The 20569-nt window shown below is 54.4% G+C and overlaps 1 protein-coding gene across 3 annotated transcripts in view; it reads left to right on the forward strand.

Moving 5' to 3' along the window:
• NTNG2 (netrin G2) overlaps nt 1-20035 on the forward strand; it is a 47447-nt gene extending 27412 nt beyond the window's left edge. Inside the window, exons 3-7 of one of the 3 annotated variants that reach the window (XM_054220687.1) lie at nt 4650-4822; nt 6620-6646; nt 18558-18725; nt 19176-19310; nt 19647-20035. In XM_054220687.1, coding sequence (XP_054076662.1) covers nt 4650-4822; nt 6620-6646; nt 18558-18725; nt 19176-19310; nt 19647-19870 — 727 coding nt within the window. In that variant the 3' untranslated portion in view covers nt 19871-20035. The remainder of the gene's footprint in view (nt 1-4649; nt 4823-6619; nt 6647-18557; nt 18726-19175; nt 19311-19646) is intronic. The other 2 variants (XM_054220688.1, XM_054220689.1) reach the window with 2 other exon arrangements.
• Nucleotides 20036-20569: the final 534 nt, after the last annotated feature.

Raw genomic sequence — 20569 nt, forward strand, 5'->3', positions numbered from 1 at the left:
CTGCTTTTGCTGAGCTGCCAAAACAGTTGCAAAGAAGCAGGTAAAAAGTGGGTAAGTCATGGCCAGGCAGCTGCCGGAGCGTGCTGCGAGCAACGGCTGGGGATGACAATAGAAAGATGGAGAAGAGTTATTCATGTTTCCCCGAGAGCCGAGATCAGTTGAAACATCGTTTTCCTCAGGGACAGAGAGGAAAGAGCTCCCTTCAAACACATCGTCCCATGAGACTCATTAAAGGCTCATCAATTACAGTGAGAGCAAACAATTCAGGGGAAAGCTATCATAAGCCTTCCTTCGGATGGCAGTCATTAGCAGCTCTCTGCTGTGCACTGCGCTCCCCAACCCAGCTCAGGCGAGCAGAAAGGGAGCAGGGGGGTACCACTGCCAAGGCGGTGGTGGGGGGAAAGCAGGAGCCCGGTGGCCCAGGAGCCAGCAGGAGGAGACCACAGCATCCCTGAGGCCATGCAGCCAGGAGGGGACCACAGCATCCCTAGGGCCATGCAGCCGTGCAGTGGCATCCTCATGGCAAGCACAAGGTGGAGAAGAGACCACAGGCTGGACTGGAAGGAGGCTTGGAGAGAAGTCCACTGTAGTGGACTTCTGTTGCCCCATGTCTTCACCCAGGCTCTATTTTAAGGAGCTTGGGGCAAGGCAGGATTGGGCCACGGTGGGAGCTGGGTGAGAGGTGCATGGGGGTGGAGCAGATCTCTGGGTCTCCACCTGGCAAGCGGTTCCTCCAGGAACCCCCGTCAGGCCTGAGCCGGGGGTGCTGGCACCCCAAGGCTGGCTCAGCCCCACGGGGAGGGAGAGGGATGAAGAAGTGCCTCTGCCTTTCTCTGCCTTAATTCCCTGCTCTGCAAAGTGGGGTTATGGACAGAAAAGAGGTTGTAAAAGACATAAGGATCCTTGGAAGGAAAGCAAAGGGCTGGGGTGGCTTCTTAAAATTATTTCAGAAGTCACTATTAAGGAAAGCTCAGGGGCAGTGGCTGCTTTCCCACTCCCAGCACAGCTCCTGCAGGTTTGCGGCACCCACCCCCGCCTGCACCCCCTTCCGAAGCCTGCGCACGGGCATCTCCTTCCCTCACACACGGGCTTGGCACCAGACGCCTCTCCAACCGCTCGCTGCTGTGACCTCCAGGATGCTGACTTGGAGAAATGCAGGGATGGCAAACTGTTCTTTATGGCTGTAAAGAAAAAGAAAAAAAGGACACTTTCCTGTAAACTTTCCTTGGCACTCCAAGCTCCGAGATGTTCCCTGGTGGAGGCATTGGCAGCGTCTGACCACACTGCACCACTCTGAGGGAAGGCAGCAGCTGAACGACCTCCACTAAAATAAACTCTTAAATACCCTTTTGTGCAAACGGCAACATCTTGGACCACACGTCGCTCCGGCCACTTTTGCTGGGAATGGTGTGAGCCAGTTTCTATTTAATGCAAAATGCAGTTGCGTGCACACCTGTGAACAGCCCAGCCCCGGACTTGGGTGTCCCCAGGCCATGGTGGGTGCCTGTGGGTGCTGTACCTCCCGCTGGGGCTGCGCTCCTCCAGGCTGTGCCCCACCACGGCTGAATCCTGTGTGAGCTCTGAATGCTCACCGAGAAACAGCAGCGTCACCGCTAGCCTTGACCCATGAGCTAGAGAGGAGAAACGCTCCCAGCTCTTCAGGTCTCCTCCGGAGCCAAAGAGACCGTATTGCAACCAGCACTTTGCTGGAGCAGCCCCGGGACTGGAGCGGGGCCATCGCTGCCTTCTGCAGGACACAGCACAGGTGTCTGCCCCACTGCTGCTCTTTAAGCCTCATTGCTAAGTAGCTCCTAACCTTTCCCTTCATCCTCTCTTTCCTGCGATGGCTGGCCGCCCGAGGAAGATGAGCCGAGGCAAGCAGGACTAGCGGCTCCCGCCCAGGGGACCGGGCTAATGTCATTTACTCCGGTCTCCACCAGCTGGATCTTGGCTGGGGAAAGACGTCGTGCACAGACCATTGGCGAGCACATGTCCTTGGGCTGCGGGCCCGGAGGAGGAGGAGGCAGAGAAGCCTGAAGAAGGGGTTAAAGCCGAGCCGCGAGCAGCAGGGAGGCCTGGATGCAGAAACCTTTGCACAAAATGGGGTTGGCAATCGGGGCTGGCTGACGGCGCTTGGCTGTTCGCTATTAAATAATGCAGCCTGATTGATTGGGCTGAAAAGTGCTGTGTTGCAGGGTCAGCTCGCTGGGGTTATAGTTCTCTGCTTAGATTGATGAGCCTCAAAGGTCGAATTCAGAAAGCAATTCCCCGGTAAAATGGATCCTTTGGATAACAAAACTTTTGCACAGTGGCGAAGGGCTGAACAGTGAGAAATATAAGTGACCCGGGCACAGGCAGGCAGGGTGACCGGCTGCCTCTGCTTTCTTGTTAAGTTTCCTTGTTTACACCAATTAGGAAGCGAGGGTCTCCCCTGGGAAGAGCAGTGCCCCATCACCCCTACAGGCAGTGGCTGGGGATGGCCATGAGCATACACCCCATCCCGCGGGCAGAGCTGATGTCTCCACTCGGGACTGGTGGGGTCAAGGACATGCGCCTCCACATCGTCCCGGACTTCAGAGAAAACAAGGGCGATGCCAGGCCCTGCCTTCTTTTACCCCCCTCCCCTGGGGCTCTTAAACTCCCCCTCGGCTGGATTTGAAGGCTGCATCCTGCAGCTGGTTCCCGTCCCCCCGCTCCCACCAGCGATGAGAGGGCGGAGAGCTGCATTTCCCAGACGCTGTTGCTCCGATTCAGGCTGGGCCCAGAGCGGCAGCGGTGAAGCTTTGACCTGCTTTAACCCACTACCTTGCCTGCTCTGCTCTGGTATGCTCATTTTGAAGCGAGAGAAGGAGGCCGTGCTGGGCGGACACTGAATAATTCAGAGTCAGGCTCTGCAGCTCCCCGGGGCTGGGCATCGCCTCTGCAAAGGGCTGGGATGGCTCAGCCAAAATCCTTCCTCAGCAGAGGCAGAGGGGACACGGAGCGGCTGAAATAGAGCATCCCTCCTGTGTAGGTACCAGCCAAAGCTGCTTCCTTCCGCCGGATGCTCGGATTCACAGCTTGGTCCCAGGGTACCGATGCTTGGAGGCTGTTAGTGCTTTCAGCCGTGACGTGGCATCTCCAGCTCTCGCTGAGACACAGATTCAAGTGGAGCATGCTGAGTGTGTCTGCCTCTGCTCCATGGACCACATTTTCTTCCTTCTTCTCTTTTAGAGACTGCAATATTCCCTCCCTGCTTGGTCAGAGACAGGGCAGGGTTGTAAGAAGAGGAGAGAGACCGTTCATCCAGCTTACGCTTAGCCTCTGAGCGGGGTTTGCTAGAATTAAGGACAGGGAGGGGAGGAGGGGGGGAAAAAATCATACGTGAGGTCAGCTTATCCAGCCATGCGTGAGGAGGAGCACTGCAAAGCGGCCTCAGCGGGTCAGGCAGGAGGCTGGGGAGCATCTCAGGGGGCTCCAAGGGAGAGCAGGAGAGGCACCAGGAGCATGCGCGGCGCTGGGAGGGACCCGGCTCACGGCTCCCAGCCTAATCCAGGTTGTTTATCCCAGTGCAGACAGAGCACGAGAAGAAGCAGGCCATGTTTCCTCTATCTTCTCTGCAAGCGGGTCGTTCCCCTCAGCTCTGCAGCTCTCGTGCAATTAGTCCTGTAAAACGAAGCGCTCCCGGTCAGGCTTCTCTACGCAGTCACATAAGGCACAGCATTACTGTCTTCTAATGGTTCTGCTTCTGAGGGTGTAAATTATTACACAGAGCAGTGAAACAATGGTGGGTTATGCTAGGGACCCACTGTCTGGAACGAAATGAGAGGTTTTGGTCCCCAAAGTCTCTGTCTGATGGTCTCAGCTCGGGCCCAGGAGTCGCTAGAGCCACATGTGAGTTATGGGCTCAGCCTCTGTGCTCTGCGCAAGTCACCTCCAGAGTCTGAGCGACAGGAATTATTGTGCACAGAGATAATTATTCCCTGCATGCTGCACTACAGCTCATTAAAAGTTTGTTAATGGTTGCAAATTGCTGAATAGTGGTTTTAGTTGTTGCTGTTCTCTGATGAGGCGGGGACTAAAAGGCAGATTCTGATGGTGACTCGTTCTCTGTGTTATTTTGGTCACAGCAGGCTGGGGCTGCGCTGCACGGAGGCAAAAGGGGTTGTGTTGGGCAACTTCACACCATGGGAGAAAACACTCCTATCTTTAGCGCACTGAGCAGGGGCCGAGCGGCCAAGTCCCAGCAGTGTCAGCCATGCTCCTCCAGCCCAGGCTGTCCTCCCTGCCTCCGAGTAAATGCCTACATCTGAGCTAATCACCCAGATTTCTGCAGCAGCCTGAAACGCGTGACTCCTTCCTGGAGTCTCAGCCGGAGATGCTGACTTACCATTAAATGGCTTGTGCTTCCACAGTTGGATGGTGGGAGTAAAGTGTCTCTCATCTTGGAATAGAGCATGCAGATCCAGCCTGGGCGAGGACACGGACATCGTAACCCCAGCAGCGGGGAAAACAGCTGAGTTCAGTGAAAAACTCCTACAGAAGGAACAGGAAAGGGTTAAACCGGCCCAGCACCACCTCTACATTTTCACACACAGGACAGCACTGGCCAGGGGCAAGGAGGAGTTGCAGTAATACCTGACAGCTCTTCTCCTGCGTTCCTCTTCCAGGTGTAAATGCAACCTCCACGCTAACCTGTGCGCCTTCAAAGAGGGCAGCCTTCAGTGCGAGTGTGAGCACAACACCACGGGGCAGGACTGCGGCAAGTGCAAGAAGAACTTTCGCTCCAGGTCTTGGCGAGCGGGATCCTACCTGCCTCTCCCCAATGGGTCCCCCAACGCATGTAAGTAATCTGCCCTGGCCACGCTCCCACCTTGGGTGGCACAACGCCCACAGAGGAGAGCAGATTCTCATCTTGTCCTTCCCCATCTGGAATCAGTGCGGGATGCTCAGCTTTGGAAAGGGAAGCGGGTATTTAACCTGTGTCTTGGTACACAGAGAAATGAGAGAGGATCTGAGTGGATGCAGAGGTGATTTGTGGGCTACTGGTAGATGAGCGATGAGTCCAAATGACGGTCGGGAATAGGAAGGACAACCTTGGGCCAAGATATAGGTCCGTGGCTTTGTAGCAATGCAAATTACTGTCCCTTGCAGAAGACATTATTTAGCCACAGTAGAGCACTGGCTGTCAAGTAGTCCACGGGCTCAGCGCTGGCACTGCTCAGCTGCCAGAGTGCAGGTTGGTTTCTGGATTGCTTTCTGGATCCCGTTCCGCGTGTGTTGGCGTTTCAGGCAAGCGCCGCGAGCTGCAGTCCCTCTGCGCAGCTCCAGTCTCATCCAATTGCCTGCTGGAGCGAGGCACTGACAGAAGCAAAGGCGCGCAGGCGAGATGAAGGATGCATACCCACCATCGTTCGAGCAGGGGAATTGGGGCAGGAAACATCACAGATGGGCCAGTTTCTCCTGGGTTTCTGTCCAGTCCGCGTTAGCAGACTTGTTTAAATGTCACGGAGCCACAGTAGCCACTCCAGCCTTTCAAGCAGCAGCTTTGAGCATTACCAAAGAGAATCTTTTCCCTCCCTCCCCCCAAATTTTTTGAAAGATTTATGTGCTTTAAGATGATCAAAGCTGAAATTCAGGCTCCGAAGGCCGTGACGGGAATGTTTTGTGTGTGCCAGGGCTGGTAGATGAGCAGGTTCTTTGAAAGGGAACGAGCTTGTCAGCTCCCACCAAGCGGCTGCATTGCTTCAAAGGAGCCTGGGAGAGTTTCTGGTGTTGACAGGCGCAGACATGCTGTTCTCTCTCTTTCCCTCCCCTCCGTTCCTTGTGTCTCTTCCTATTTCTCTTTCTCCTCTGCTCTTTCTTCTCCCATTCGTCTCTCTTCCCATCTGTCACTCAGTCTTCTCCCCCCCACCCCTGACTCTCTCTCTGTTGCTTCCTCCTCCCCCCATCGACATCCTCTTCCTCTCCAACAGAGACAGTTCTCCGAAGCCCTCTCCTCTCGGTGGCCCTACCTCTTCCATCACTGGTCCTGTGCTTTATGTTCATGCAAAGCTGAGACTTTCCATGATTCACCCGCTTCTTACAGTAGGGAGGAGCGTGGCCATCAGCCTTCTGGGTGCCAAATGCCAGAAGCTGGTCCTTGGATGGCTTTTGACGGGTGGGTTTGAAGCCAGTGGCTTTGCAGCATCCTGTTGAGCAAGTGCTGCAGCAGGAAGGGTGTTCAACCCTTCTCGCTCCCAGAGAACTGCCCTAGGTGCAGCAAGCTGGTTCAGACCCTGCGGTTTGTACTTAGCAGAGCGAACCTCAGAAGATGTGCTTGTCCTTTGCTGGGCTTTAATGGCAGGTCAAGGAAACTGTTAACAGAGGAAAAAAAAAAAATCCGAAAGGACCAAGCTGGTTTTTCTCCCCAGGTGAAAAGCTTGAGATGCCAAGACCCCAGACGGCCCTGTCTGGTTGCCTCTGTAGTTTGACAAAAGTAGCTTTTAAGATGTTGCATCAAACTGACATGCCTATGAGCAAGACCCCCGGTAATTAATTGCTGTTTGGTCCCACGTCGTGTATCTGTCTGATCTTCTGCTGGTATCAGAGCCGATGGCGTCCTGCTTCCAGTGACCGGGCTTCTTCTTGTTTTTTCCAGGTGCAGCTGCAGGCTCAGCCTTTGGCAGTAAGTAAAAACATAACTGAAATGCTGGCATTTAACACCCCAGTGCATGGCCCTTGCGGATGTCACTAGGAAAAAAAATAATGGTTGTTTTCTGTCCATTATCATTTTCCAGGCAATAAGTCTTCCCTAATTGTGCCTCATTTTCTGTCCTGTCAAAGAGTCTTATATTTTCTTCCTTTGACTTCAGTAGCCTCATTTTGTCTCTTCCTCTGGCACGGTTTCCCCCCATGAGGTTCATTAGAATGGCAGCCGGAAAGGAAATAAAAAAAGACTCTTCAAAACCACCAGTGCTCGCTGTGAACTTTTCCCCCCCAGTATTGCAGACTTCTGCTCTGAGAAGGAGCTGGGTTTGAATTGCTTGGCATAGCACCCAGTCTGGGTGACCTCGGGCTATCGATTAAAAGAAAGGTATATAGAGTGTGTGGACATCTGTACGTGCACGCGTATGTACAGGAACATGTGTCTATGAAGGGTCGGCAGCAAAGACGGTAAAGCTCAGCGGGGATTTCTATTGAAAGATTGATGGTACGATTGGAGTCCTTATTTAACAAAGCTGGAGGTAGTTTGATATCAAAGAGCCTTGAGTTTTGGGTAAGCAGAAGCCTGGGTTTGAATTTTGTGGCTCGGAATTACCCTCCAGAAGAAACAATCGGAGAGCTGAATGAATAATGGATTCTTTGGTTTGCAGGCAAGTGGAAAGAAGTGGAGGAGAAATAGTTTCAGAGAAATGCAAATGCAATTAAGCAAAGTGCACCTGATTGAAAAGCGGAGGACTTTTTCTGGGTAAATGAACCATATTTAGATTTTAAGCAGTTAAATTGAAATGGTTAAAAATTTCAAATTACAATTAGAAGTCTTCCTCAAGTAATTTAGGGTTAAAAAAATGACGTGTTTTAACAGTCCAAAATATTCTTTGCTTTTCCGGTCAAAACCATTTTGATAATTATTTTTTTACCCCTTAACAGAGCTCGGCAGCCTGAGGCCTACTTCTGTTTCACTGGAAAATGTTTCCTGTCAAAATTTTCTGCCAGGGAGAAGCCGGGAGGGTGCTGGGAGCGATGCGCAGGAGGTGGACAGGAGGGATTTGTGTCCAAGGCCAGTTAAGGAGAGATTATTTAGCCTGCATAGAAGACTAGAAGTGACCTAAATTAAGTATTTAAACTAGCTCAGGGCTATTATGAAATTAAGCATGATAATCTGCATGAAGCAGTGGGACAAACAAGGACAGGAGGGCAGCAGGTGTAAGTTAAGTAGGAATTTGTGTTCTGAGTGTTATTTTAGTTCAGGCTGTTGTGGCGAGTGCGGTGGAGTGGGCACCGCACCGGGGATCGCTCCCGCGCGGCTCCGCGGGGGCTCGCTGACCTTAAACCATCAATTAATTTCCCTCGCGGAACGAAGGGTGCCAGCAGAAATTAATACGTGCCAATGGTACGGGCTGGTTTTGGTGGTGCCGGGTATTTCACTGCCCGTGGGGTGGCAGAAGGGACCGGTGCTGTTGATGGAGCCGGGGAAGGCAGGGCTCTGCCCGCGGGCGCGTGGATGTCGGGCAGCAGAATCCCAGCTCTGCAGAGGGGCTCCTCGGCACCTCCTGCCCACTCTTCACCCCATCTCTGCCCGGGCGTGCTTCTGTTTCCCCTTTTTCAGCTTAACTGGCAATTAGTTTATGATAGAGCTGTAAGTATTTAAGCCAATATCTGCACCAACAGAGTAAGCTGATACAGCCACAGCCTCCGGCCCCTGCACGCACACGTGCTCGCTGCATCCAGCGTCATCCAGCCGCTCTCGCCTTAATCCTCTCGGTGCCCCAGTTGTAACCGCGCTGAGAAATCGGTCACCAGTTCAGCCCCAGCAGCAGCCGCCTCGCGGGCGTACGGGCTGGTGAGGAAACCCTCCATTTTGCCCCAGTAAGAGCCTCCCACCTCTTCTCTTTACTTGCCAGCGTATGAGCGACCGCAGCGGGTTGCCACCGCAAAAACCACCACGGCAAAAACGACCACCACAACAACGTCCACCACCACAACCTCAACCACCACCACAACCTCAACCACCACCCCCCTACCTGCCACCACCACCCAGCCAGGTGGGTGCCACATTCTCTGCCTTGCCTGGAGGGCCAGCACTCCACCGCCGGGCTCCTCTTTTCAGCTGCTTCCCATCCCAGCTCCTCTGGCGGCGGTGGGCAACGCAGGGGGCTGCCGTGGCGGTGGCCCTGGTAATCTGCTCTGTAGGATGATAAAGGGACATGGATAAAAATCACCCTGACTCGGTTCACATCCCCCAGCCTCTGGGCAGTCCTGGTTTGCTTTTCTCTCCCTATTCACTCAGACACGTGTAACACAGGCTGGGAGTGAGTATTATGGTCCCTATAAGCAGGGAGCCAGCCACAGTGGGTCCACTTCAAAGCCCAGAGACAACCACACCATGGGCTGACATCCTCCCTCACCGGCTGAGCTCACTCTCCTGTCACTCTGTTATCATCAGGGCAGCAAGAAGGGACGCCAGGACTGGACGTGGGGGAAGCAATGCTTTTCCCTTTTTTCTCTCCATTTTGTTTGTTTTTTTTTTTAAAAAAGGAAAGGTTTTCAAAATCCATCCCCCCTAGAGCCACTTGGCAACACTGTCCTGCACAGGGCTGGCACGGCTGCAGGAGATGCTCTCTTACAGCTCCATCACGTGCGGAGCAGGGAAGCAATGACGGCTTTACTGTCCCACCCTAAAATTAAACCACATACCCCTTCTTGCCTGGCTGGAAGGAGAAGAGATCTGCACCCCATCCTGCTCTATCCCTGAGCTCTGATACCAGCACGGGCAGGAGAGTTGTCCCTGGTGAACCTCCTGGGTGCTGCTCCCAGGGCGGGATGGGGAAGGCTGGGTGCTGCTCTCTCCCCCAGCCGGGGAAGGTTCCCCCGAGGGAAGCTGCCGGGGAGGGCTGCTGCCACCCCCTGCGACTCACCAGCAGACTCAGAGCAGCCCCCGGGCTTTGCTAAGCCATGCCAGGGACGGGCTGCGGGGTCCAGGGAGAAGCTGGCTCTGTCCTTGCTGGCTCTCCCAGGCCTGCACCAAGTCCCAGTGGCCAGGCTCGGGGATGGAATGCCTGATGGATGGAAGGCTGGCGGCACCTTCCAGGGTAGTTTTCCCAGGGCAGAGCCGCACTCTAACATTCCCCAGGTGGCTGCTGTACAAGCAGCTGGGGAGCGTGTGGGGCTGGAGCTCACACACACGCCAGAAACACCCTTCCCTAATTTCTAAAATCACCCCGTGGAGGAAAACTTTTGTCCTTTTTTCTGGGGGTTCCTCCTTCCCTTCTCCTGTGAACAAGGAGGCAGCGTTTTCACTTGTCTTTGGGAAATGAGCAGATAAAACTTAACAGCAGGACATTTTTTTTAAGCTTCTCATGGGGGAATTAGACACGCATTCCTCCCCTTGCCATGCTTTCTGGGCCTGATATTTCCCAGGAGGACGTTTTACACCCACAGTATGTTAGTAACAGTCTGTCTGGGGGAGCTGCCAGAAGCCAGTCAAAGGGATGAGGAAACTTGATTGCATGTTTATGCAAATATAGATATATTGGTGGAAGTACCCTGCTTGAGGGGTTAATCAGGAAGCCGAGGGTTTAGCTCCAACTTCCATGGAGTTGGAGTGACCCCGGCAAGAGAGAGCAAGTCTCTGCTCAGTTAAGAAGCGCTCCTCGCCCAGAACACGTTGCACACGTTCAGGAGGGGGCTCAGCCAGCGCCCCTGCCCGGAGCTCACACCATGGCCGTGGCCCCAGCAGTGACAGGGGACCACGTCCACACCTGCGCCACGTGCTTGGGGTCATTTGATTTTTATCCATGCTCACCCATAGCAACATTTAGGTCTCATTTTCTTGCAAGTGCTGGGTACGTGTGGGTGGTGTGTTTAGTGTCTATCTCGTGTGTGACTTGCGGTGCTCTGCATCGCTTGTGTCCTACGCCTGGGGCGGGCAGGACGGCATCTCTGTGGGGTTGGGGGTTGTGGGGGTAATGTCTCCTGCCGAACTGCTCTGAGGGACCTGGGAGACACCGCACACCTCCGGGTTTATTCCTTCTCCAAAAGCTGCTTCCTGGGCAGAGAAAATACTTTCATAGTGCTTTCTTTAACCGATGGCAAGCAACTAAATAAATATTTCCCAGTCCAGCCATCGCTTCTCTGGCTTGATAGCAGGAGGGCTGAGCTCTGAGCTCCTTGCCTCTGCCTAGACCCCTGTCCGTGTTTCTGCAGAGCCAGGCCTCACCCCAGAATGGTGTGCCTGGGGATGGAGACAGGCCCTGGAGGGGCTGCTCCAAATAAGAAGGTCGTCAGGGCCACCCAGCAGCTCAGGGACCCGCTCTCTGGCCTGGACGGCATGCTGGGTTTGATGCCAGAGGTCCGTTGTGTGCCTTTGACCAGCAACAGGGAATCAACGCATGGCCTAATTCTGATCTGCTTTTGACCAGAAACATTCCTTCCCCTCCAGTCCCGCAAAATGTAAAGCACTTCTCTAAATACCACGACATCCCCAAGGGGCTGTGAATCTAACTCACCGGGAACCCAAAGGAAATACCTTGTTAAAGAGATGACCCTTTGAGCTCCTGGTAAGGTGCCCATTTGCAGGAGACACAGTAACCCCAGGCTGGGTCAGAGTCCCAAAGACATTCTGTCATTACCTCCCTTTTAAATTCTACACGCATTAATTGAATCCCTCCTTCCTTTAAAGCCAGCCAGACATTTTTAAAAAGTCCCTTAGAGCCCTGCCCCATCCCTGTGCTGTTTCACCCTGTCATTTACACACTGTCTTCTGCCCTCTGAATTTCTGCTTCCCACCATCAGTGAGCATCATCAGACCAGCCTCTGAGCTCGCTGCCTCTCTGCCTGTGAGGGAGACAGAGAAAAAAACAGGTATTTAAAGCCAGATCGATGTGTTTTTCCCTTCTCCTTCGTGCCTCCGCACACTAGTGGGTAGCAGCGAGGCAGAAAGCAACGTAGCACGTAGGCTAGAGGAGTAGATTAGATTTGAGTTGTCTCTAGGTTGCATGGATCTGCTAGACATCTGCTTCCTTCGGCTGCTCGTGGTGTTTTGTGGTCAAGGTGGAGCTGTGGTCATGTTTGTAGGATGTTTTTGTGCCCGGTCGCTTGTTGTGCGGTGAGAGGGGGGAGAAGAACGAGTTCATGGGCACGGTCTGCGGTCTGAAGGCCGTCGAGGCTGCCAAAACGGGTAGAGGAAGGGAAATTGCAGAGTTACCCTATGGAGGATGAATTAAGTGCTATTCTCATTTGCCTTCTGCAGTTCTGTTATTTCGAAACCTTCCTTGAAGCCTGTCAAATTCTTCCTTGCCATTTGTTACATTTTTGCCACATTCAAAATAAGGAAAAAAAAGCTTTTTTTTTTTTTTTTCCTCTCTCCCCCTGCTTCCATTTACCCACCCTGCTCGGTAACCCAGCAGTTCCAGTTCACCTCTGGGAAAAACAAAACCAACCTGCGCCCCGCTTGACGGTTTAAGAGCTCCAACAGAAAGGCAGCACCAAAAGCCTGGCTTTGTGTAGGTCCTGCAGGAACAGGACCCCACGTTTATGTTTTGAGAAGGACTTTTTCAGGGTCCTTCCCCACTACGCCACTGCTGTTTGCCCTGACGGTTTTTGCTGTAAAGCTTCTTGGTTCAATTTATCCTGCTTCCCCAGAAACCCACCAAGGGCAGCGGGGGCCGATACAAACACCCAGAATAAGAGCTGCCCAGTGTTTCCCATTTGCATGAACTGGGTCCGGGGGTGAAACATTTCTCTCCCCCTCCTGCACTGTGAAACTGTCCGTTAATGTCCCAGAGCTACAAAGGAAAGGTTCTCAGGATAATGAGCATTAATAATTTTCCTGGCTCTGTAAACGCGATTGAGTGGAGGTGTATGTGAATGACTAAAAAGCAAAATGCCTTCAGGGCTGTTTTTTATTGTGACTCTAATTAAACCCTTGCCAATTTGCACAGGGCTTTTTTCATATTCTCTTTAACACCATATTAATATCAATTGGTTTCCAGTTTCCAGCTGAAAAGGACAATGTCTATCACCTTCTCTTAGAGCTTGTCATTAAAAAAAAATAATCTTTTTTTTTTTCTTTTTTATTCTGCATTGTTTATCATCCCCTTGACGAGGCTGGGAAATCACATTTCTCTCCTACTCGGGTTTGTCCTTTGAAACTTGGCAACGATCGAGAGATTTTTTTTTTCCCTCCTCCTCCTTATGTTACCCAACTGGAGCTTGAAATTAATAATATGGCTTTTGAAATTTTATTCCTTGGTTTGTTTTCTAGCAAACCTGAAGACTGTTACCAATATTGAGGAGACAGGGAGGGGTACGGAGCCAGTGGGGTGAGGGCTTGCAGGGAAATCAAACAAGTGATCCATACATTTCTTGCTGGTTTGATTTCTCGCCAGTGGCTTGCAAATTCTTTAAACTGGTATTTCCGAGGGAAGAGCAGAGCCTGGGGGAGGGCCTAGAAGTTTGGATTAGAAACCAGGACTTGGTGCCTCCACCATAAGACGCTTGTGCCAATTCTCAGTTCCACTCTTTCAAAGTAAAGCTCCTCAAAGCAGAGGGTGCAGATCAGCCCCCGCGGTCCTTACGCAAACGCACGGGCAAAACGCTGTGTGTTCAGCGGGGCTGAGAAGGGGCAGCTCAGCACACCACTGCCCAGCCCCTCCAGTGCCCCAGGACCCACCAGCTCCCCAGTACCAGCAGCAGCGCTTGCATCCAGCAGGCGTGGAAACCTGCGGGGCGCAGGGCTGGGTTGGGTTGGGTTTGTCCTCCAAAGCTCCGGCCCTCCATCGGAGCTCCTCGCTGGCTGCCAGCTCCCCCCAGCGCACCCAGTGACGCAGATTTCCCTTTTGATCGCTGCAAGACTACACCGGCTTATCGGCGGCTGCCCCGCTGCAAGTGGGCTCTCCCCCGGCCAAGGCTGGCCCTGGACCAGAAGGTAGGAGGCGCGTGGCTGAGCTGGGTCCTGCCAGCGAGTACCAGCTCCCGATGCTCAGCGAACGCTTTAGTTTCTAGTTCTGCATCTCTGCTTTCCATGCATCTCTCTCCTCCTCCCGCCTGGGAAAAAAAGCTCCGGGTTTGTCTGTGCCCGACACGCAGCTGGGAATCTGGTGAGGCTGGATTGAGCCTCAGGGTTTAGTCGTATACATGAAATATGAGGATGGTAAGTGGTAGAAGAGATTGTTCACAGCTTGCTGCTGGGGTGAACAGAGAGGATCATGGAAATCCCGTCGTCTCCCGAGACTGGAGTCTGTTTGTAGAGCAGAATAACTTTGTAAATAGATAGGCCTGTGTCGTTTGTAGCATAGATGCCTTCTTTTGTATTTCCTCGCTTCAGGTCTCCTGTGTGACTGCCTAAGGTGAGCTGCTCCCGGTGGGAAACTTGGGAGGCTTCACGCTGGCTGTTGAGGCTGAAGTTTCTCCTCCTCGGGGTTCCCACCAGCACACACCCTTCGGCAGTTGCCTGTTGCCGCTCAAGTCCCGTTCCCATCTGAGACGCCTGTAGCTCACTCCAGCCGTAGACATCAGCCCCCCCTCCAGTGCAGAACATAACAACTGCTGAAGCTGGGCCCAGGACACAACCCAGTGTTGGGAAATACTCAACTGGGGGAGAGAAAGTGCTGAAGTTGAGGCTTTTTGGAATTGTGCCTCAGACAGAGACAAAGCTGTATTCGATACAGTAACAAGAAATAGGCCTGCACCATGGGCATCGATGCCAGGTGATGCTGACAGTCTCTGCCAAACAACAGGGCCTTTTGAGTCTTGACAGTGGTCTGCAGACTCAGCTTCTCCTCATGCATGGGCAACGTAATGACCGTATGCCAACAAGTGTGCATCCAGCAGCTCCCATGCCCTCTCCTTAGGAGTACTTTTTCTGTCTCTTTTCACACTTAAAGACTCTAACTTCCGGGAGACTTTGTCTCTCATTCCTGCTTCAACACATCCTCAACCAGATGTGGCTCCACCCTCCCACCCTAGATACCTGCCTAGAGCTTCCAGTGTCCCTTTGCCACTTTTTTAAGCAAACAAGAGGAGGATCTGTATTAAATCTGATGTTCTCTCTAACTGATGCCACCGTAAGCTGCTCAGCGCCCACCAAACACAGCAGCACTTGGACCCAAGCCGAAGCCACCAGACCCTCCTGAAAACATTCGAGGTAAGGCCATGCCCGTCCCCAGGGAGGGGCAGGACAGGTTTCTCCCCCAGCGCCCATAGGCTAGGACAACCCACCATCGTACGGTCTGCTCTCCTACTCAGAGGGTCCACCTCAGCTCAGTTCTGCTCAAAGAGATCTCCACAGGGCTGGGTGGAGACATGTTTGGGGCTGGGATGTTTGCAGGGGTCTCCCTGGACCCCAGGAGAGCCATTTCGTGCCACGGGGCAAGGGACTTGCACCTTCGCCCCTGCCCAGATTAATTGGGCGAGATTAATTGGGCTGATGGGCTGCGCTGGCCCAACAGGGCCAAGCCTCATCGGTGGATCACCCTGATCCCGACACTTCGTGGAGCCTCCTCACAGCCACGGCACCCTCCTCATGAGGGATAGGCACAACCGTGAGGGCTTCTCCGCAGGGATATGGCCCCCAGGGCCACCTGCAGCACCCACTGCAGAGATGTGGGGACTTGGGCACCCTAGGGACCCATGGTGCTGCTCCTTCACCTCTGGGCTGCCCTACTTCCCTCACAGCAGGGACAACAGGCCCTGGTCCCCCTGAACTGTGCCAGGCCACTGCTAAACACCTGTGAGAAGGGGCCGCCACGTTCCCTGCTCAGCCATCGTGCCAGGGGATGGAGGAGGCCATGGTGGCAGAGCAGGGCCTGGGCACCACAGTGGCCTGTCATGGCTATGGAGGCTGGAGAGGCCACGCTGGTGGAGGAGGGTCTGGACACTGTGCCAGCCCACCAGGGGAAGCCATGCAGGCCTGAGGAAGCCCCAACCCCGCAGCAGCATCACAGATGGCGTCAGAGGCAGGAGTGGGCCCACTCTCACCATGGCTGAGCTTCCCGCCTGCCCTGTGGGTGGGGAGCACAGCCACCTCCTGCCATCGCTGTCACTGTGGGAGTGTGTTCAGGGCCGGGTTGGACGGGGCTCTGAGCAACCTGGGCTGGTGGGAGGTGTCCCTGCCCAGGGCAGGGCATCTGGAACTAGATAGTCTTTAAGGTCCCTTCCAACCCAAACCATTCCGTGATTCTATGTGACCAGCACCGGTGGGACAGAGCCAGCAATGCCCACCCAGCACCTCCCTAAGCACTGCAGTGCTGTGTAAGGGCTGGTGCACCACAAACACTGGTGGGACCTGTTTCTAAATGCCTTGTGGGGTCCCAGCGCTGCTCAACCTTGACCTTTACTGAGGTTACCAAAGCACAAAACCCCCCAAGCACCAAACCCCATCAGCTCGACTTGGAAGAGGTGGCCTTTACCCCCAGTGCCCCAGTCATTCAGTGCGGGACAGGGTCCGGCTGGCAGCACAGCCCCAAGGAAACAGCGTCCTGGCTGGGGCAGCCCTTTGCCCTGATGAAATATCCCAGCCCAACCGTGCTGGGCTGGCCCCGGGAGCTCTCTCCCCACCACAGCACTCTCATATATTTTATTGTCTCGCGTAGCGGCTCCGAAGAGCAAAGCAGGGCGCACAGCACACTCTGCAGGCAAGAGGCACAGGAAGAAGCCAGGTACGTGCTGGCAGGGACGAGTTGGGCTGGAGCAATGCGTGCTCGGCAGGACCCCTGCCAGATACCACCTCCGTAGCATTTGTCCTCCTAGCTGTACTCCTAGCAGCTTTTTGGGTGCCAGTTGGCATGACCTCTGTCAAACTGAGGCCATGGCCCGTAGATTATCTTTTAAGCTGTTTCGACTTGTAGATCCTTGGCCTGAATAACCCGATTCATGCCACCAAACATGCATAACGGAAGAACGTACCTCCTCAGCCCCCAGCTCTGTACACGGCAATAGCGCCGTGCATGGAGTTTTTCATGCATCAAACTTCAAGGAGGGGAGAAGAAGAGGAGAAATTTAGCAGCTACCAGCTGTCTGGTGCAGAAATAGATGCCGGCACTGCCGGAGCGGTGTTCTTGGCTTGGCATTGTTCTCGTGGCAGAGCTGCTTGTGGTAGGGTAGGACGCGGAGCGGTGCTAAGTGGTGAGAAAAAGTGTGTCTTTGATTTTTCTTAAGCATCCTCAAAGAGCTCAAAACTCATCCGGCTCAAACCAGACTCTGGCCCAGTGGCTCCTATCGAAACGTATAAAGGTAAGAGGACGGAGTGCGGTGCTTCAGGGCTCCTAGTCTTTGCCCAGGTGATGTGGTCCAGCAGCCTCCAACATGGAGAAGATAGGGAGGGTTTGCCTATCCAAGTCACGGTTAGTTGTATGTAGGAGTGCATCCCTAGGGTGAAACAACGCTTGGGAATTGCAGCAGCCAAAAGTATTTTAGGTGAAATTCTTTGGGTATTGGTCAAACAGGCAGTTGTTTCACAGAAGGTAAAGATTACAGCGGACTCAGTTCCTCCTCAGGCAGCTGTGAACCATGGGGAAACCTCTGCCCTGCTCCATCTTCCCTGGTCTTCATTTCATTGACACATGTCTCCTCCACCAGTCGCATGTGCATGTCTACCCACACCCTTCCCTCCCATCCCTCTGCCATCCTTGAACGTTTAATGTTAGAGCTTGGACCAAAACCCCAGCTCCAAGCCTTCCTCCTCCCCTCCAACAGCTGGAGAAGCTCACAGCTGGCTGACACTGTCTCTGCTCACTTTGTCCCCTGCCCATGCTGGCTGGGACACCTCCTGACTAGGACAGGAGGGCCACCTCTTCTTCTCCTGTATTATACTTTTAAACTTCCAGAAAGATGCAGCACCCTGAAGCCAACACTGCCAGGTAGTCACCATCCCAAGTCATGCTAATAACAAGCAAACACAAGAAGCACATAATCAAATTCCTCTGGCTACAAATTAAACCTAGCTGGTTGTTCCCACAGCTGAGAGAGGTCTGCCCTGGGGACAGGAGCAGTGCTCGGCCAGCCAGCGGTGAGACATCTCCCACCCCACCAGCAGCCTTTGCAGGCATCCCTGTGCTGCGCCAGGCAGCCCTGGTTCAAACCCCACGCGCTTCTCCACCATCTTTGGAAGGACCCCACACAAACCACGCTTCCTTGCCTAGACTCATTTTAAGTGCTTAACCTGAGAGTCACCATATTTCACAACCAGCCCATTGGTTTGGGAGGTACAACAGCAAGGGACATGCTGAGAAGGGACACGGAGGGGAAAAAGCCAGAGAAGCAGCGAGGTTTTACCTGAACACGCAGCAGCTTCAGCTCCACTTCAGCCTTGTCCAGGGCCTTCCCATTGCTGGAGGCAGCAAACACTGCTGCAAACGCTGCTGCACCCTCTGCCAGCCCCGTCCCATGGGCCAGCCCCCCCTTGCCACAGTGAGGAGCTCCGCACCCCAGCCCAGCTCCTTACAGGTCCTACAGCCCCCCAGAGCCAAACCCAGGCACCAAGCTGGGCTCTGCTCATTAACAAGGCAGCTCTTTAATTAACACCTGAATCCACTCCACAGCCCACTGCCAGCTCCCATGATTATACATTTCCTTAAAGAGATTGTGTTCTGGGACAGCCGGGGGCTGCCTCCTGCCTGTCCTCCCCCTGGGGGACAGAGCCCCCTGACCCCACGCTGCTCTCTGAGCAATGGCTTCCATCCCGATCCCCCCATGCCAGCGAAGAACGGCAGCGGCTGTGCGCACCCATCCTGCCCAGTCCACCCCAGTGTTGGCAGTGGCCATTGCATTTCACCGGAGCAGGAGCCTCCTCCAAAGCCTCATGGCTCCTCTCCTCTGCCCAGCGCGAGGGAGGATGCTCCTGGCCCAGGTCCCCAGCTCTCTCCTCCTCTCCGCAGACTGCGAGTGCTACGGCCACTCCAACCGCTGCAGCTACATCGACTTCCTGAACGTGGTGACCTGCGTGAGCTGCAAGCACAACACGAGGGGCCAGCACTGCCAGCACTGCCGCCTGGGCTTCTACCGCAACAGCTCGGCGGAGCTGGATGACGAGAATGTATGCATAGGTGAGCGCTCCGGCGGCCTCCATCAGCGGCACCGGGAGGTGGGACGGCTCGTGTAGGACCTCACTCTATGGGGTGGGCTTCATTTCAGCCCCTCTGTGGAGGGTGGTGTGTCCACCTGCATGGTCCCCAAGGACAGCGGCCACTATGGTCTTTGCAGCCCACCAAGGCATCTCTTCCCTGAAAACAAATCCCAAATAATATCCTTCTAATTTGATTTAGAGGCATCATTCTACCAGGAGATGCTCAGCTCCAAAGGGGGGTGGTCTTCGCACATGTGTCTGCACTGTTGGACCCTCTCATGAAACCATGCCCTCTCAGCCCCTCGGTCCCTAACAGCCCTCCCATAGCATGCAGACAGCCTTTTCCCAAGGCCACAACACCTCCCTCGGGGCATTAGCGGGCACAAAGCCCCTGGGCAGGACAGGCACTAACAGCCCTGTCTTTGGCCAGAATGTAACTGCAACCAGATCGGCTCCATGCACGACCGCTGCAACGAGACCGGCTACTGTGAATGCAAAGAAGGTGCCACAGGGCCCAAGTGTGACGACTGCTTGCCCAACTACTACTGGAGACAGGGCTGCTTCCGTACGTACCCGAGCCAGCGGGACTGAGGGAGGTGGGAGATGGGCCCAGACAAGACGGGGATCCCCAGCATTGCCTGCACGGGCGCCCCGTGGGCGTAGGGTGCGCAGACTCCAGCTATCTGTCCCAAGTCCAAAATGACTTGACAGCTTTGCCCCTGGAGTCTGTAGCCCCCACTATGTTCCTCTGTCCTTGGGACTGCTCTAGCATTGCAAGGGTTGGATAATTTAACCCCCTAGGAGCTAAAGAAAGCCAAAAGTTATTATTTTCTGTTGCAGTCAAGGATTTTAACACACCCCAGATTAACGTCCGCATCCTTCCCTCCCTCCCACCTCATAGCCAACGTCTGTGATGACGAGCTCCTGCTCTGCCAGAACGGTGGCACCTGCTACCAGAACCAGCGCTGCATCTGCCCCGTGGGCTTCAAGGGGGTCCTGTGCCAGCAATCCAGGTGCGAAGCCGACAAAAAGGACTGCGACGGTGCCCCCAGCGTGCACAGCAGCCTCAGCACCATCCTCCTCGGGGTGCTCGCCCTCCAGCTGCGCGGCTGGGTGGACCTCTGAAGCCGCAGAGGGGGGAGCTCAGCCCCGGCACGTCACCCGAGGGACCTGGGGAGACTAAGGTAACGGGGTGGCTCTCCCCACCGTCTCCTCCGCCTTCCTTCACGCTAGGACTTGCACAACGTCTTTTGGTCCACTTTCGAAGCAGAGGTATGCAGAAAACCAGGGGCTGACTCCTGCCCACGAACCCACCCCGGCAGCAGCTGGGGTGGCCGCAGCATGGAGCGCAGCGGGCAGCGGCGCGGGGACCGCACCAGCCTGTGCCGGGACCGCGGTCCCGCAGCCCGGCGGGGACACAGCCCCGTCCTTCCCTCCGCGCAGCGACTCTCCTTCCCCGCCCCTGACAGGGCAACCCGGGGCCGGGGCCACCGGGGCCCTGGTGAAATAGTGCCGCGATCCAAGGGAAATTTTTTTTATTACTTTATTTACTTTGGTATAGGCTGGGGTGTTCTTTTTATTTTTCCTCTTCTTAGTGTCCTGTTTGGAAAGAGCCTGTCACGACACCTCCAGAGCCCCGTAACACAACAGGCAGGGGAAGGGGAGGGAGGGAAGGGGGGACTCTGGTCCATCCTTCGTGCACAGTCCCACATCCCACCATCGGCCTGTCTGGCCACGCACATACTGTTGCCTACAACTCTAGTTGCTGCATTGATTTTGTATTTTCATTGCTGGGTTTTGTTTTCTTGCACTTAACGGAGAACG

Source organism: Rissa tridactyla, chromosome 14 (genome assembly GCF_028500815.1).
Source record: "Rissa tridactyla isolate bRisTri1 chromosome 14, bRisTri1.patW.cur.20221130, whole genome shotgun sequence".
NCBI classification, from domain to species: domain Eukaryota; kingdom Metazoa; phylum Chordata; class Aves; order Charadriiformes; family Laridae; genus Rissa; species Rissa tridactyla.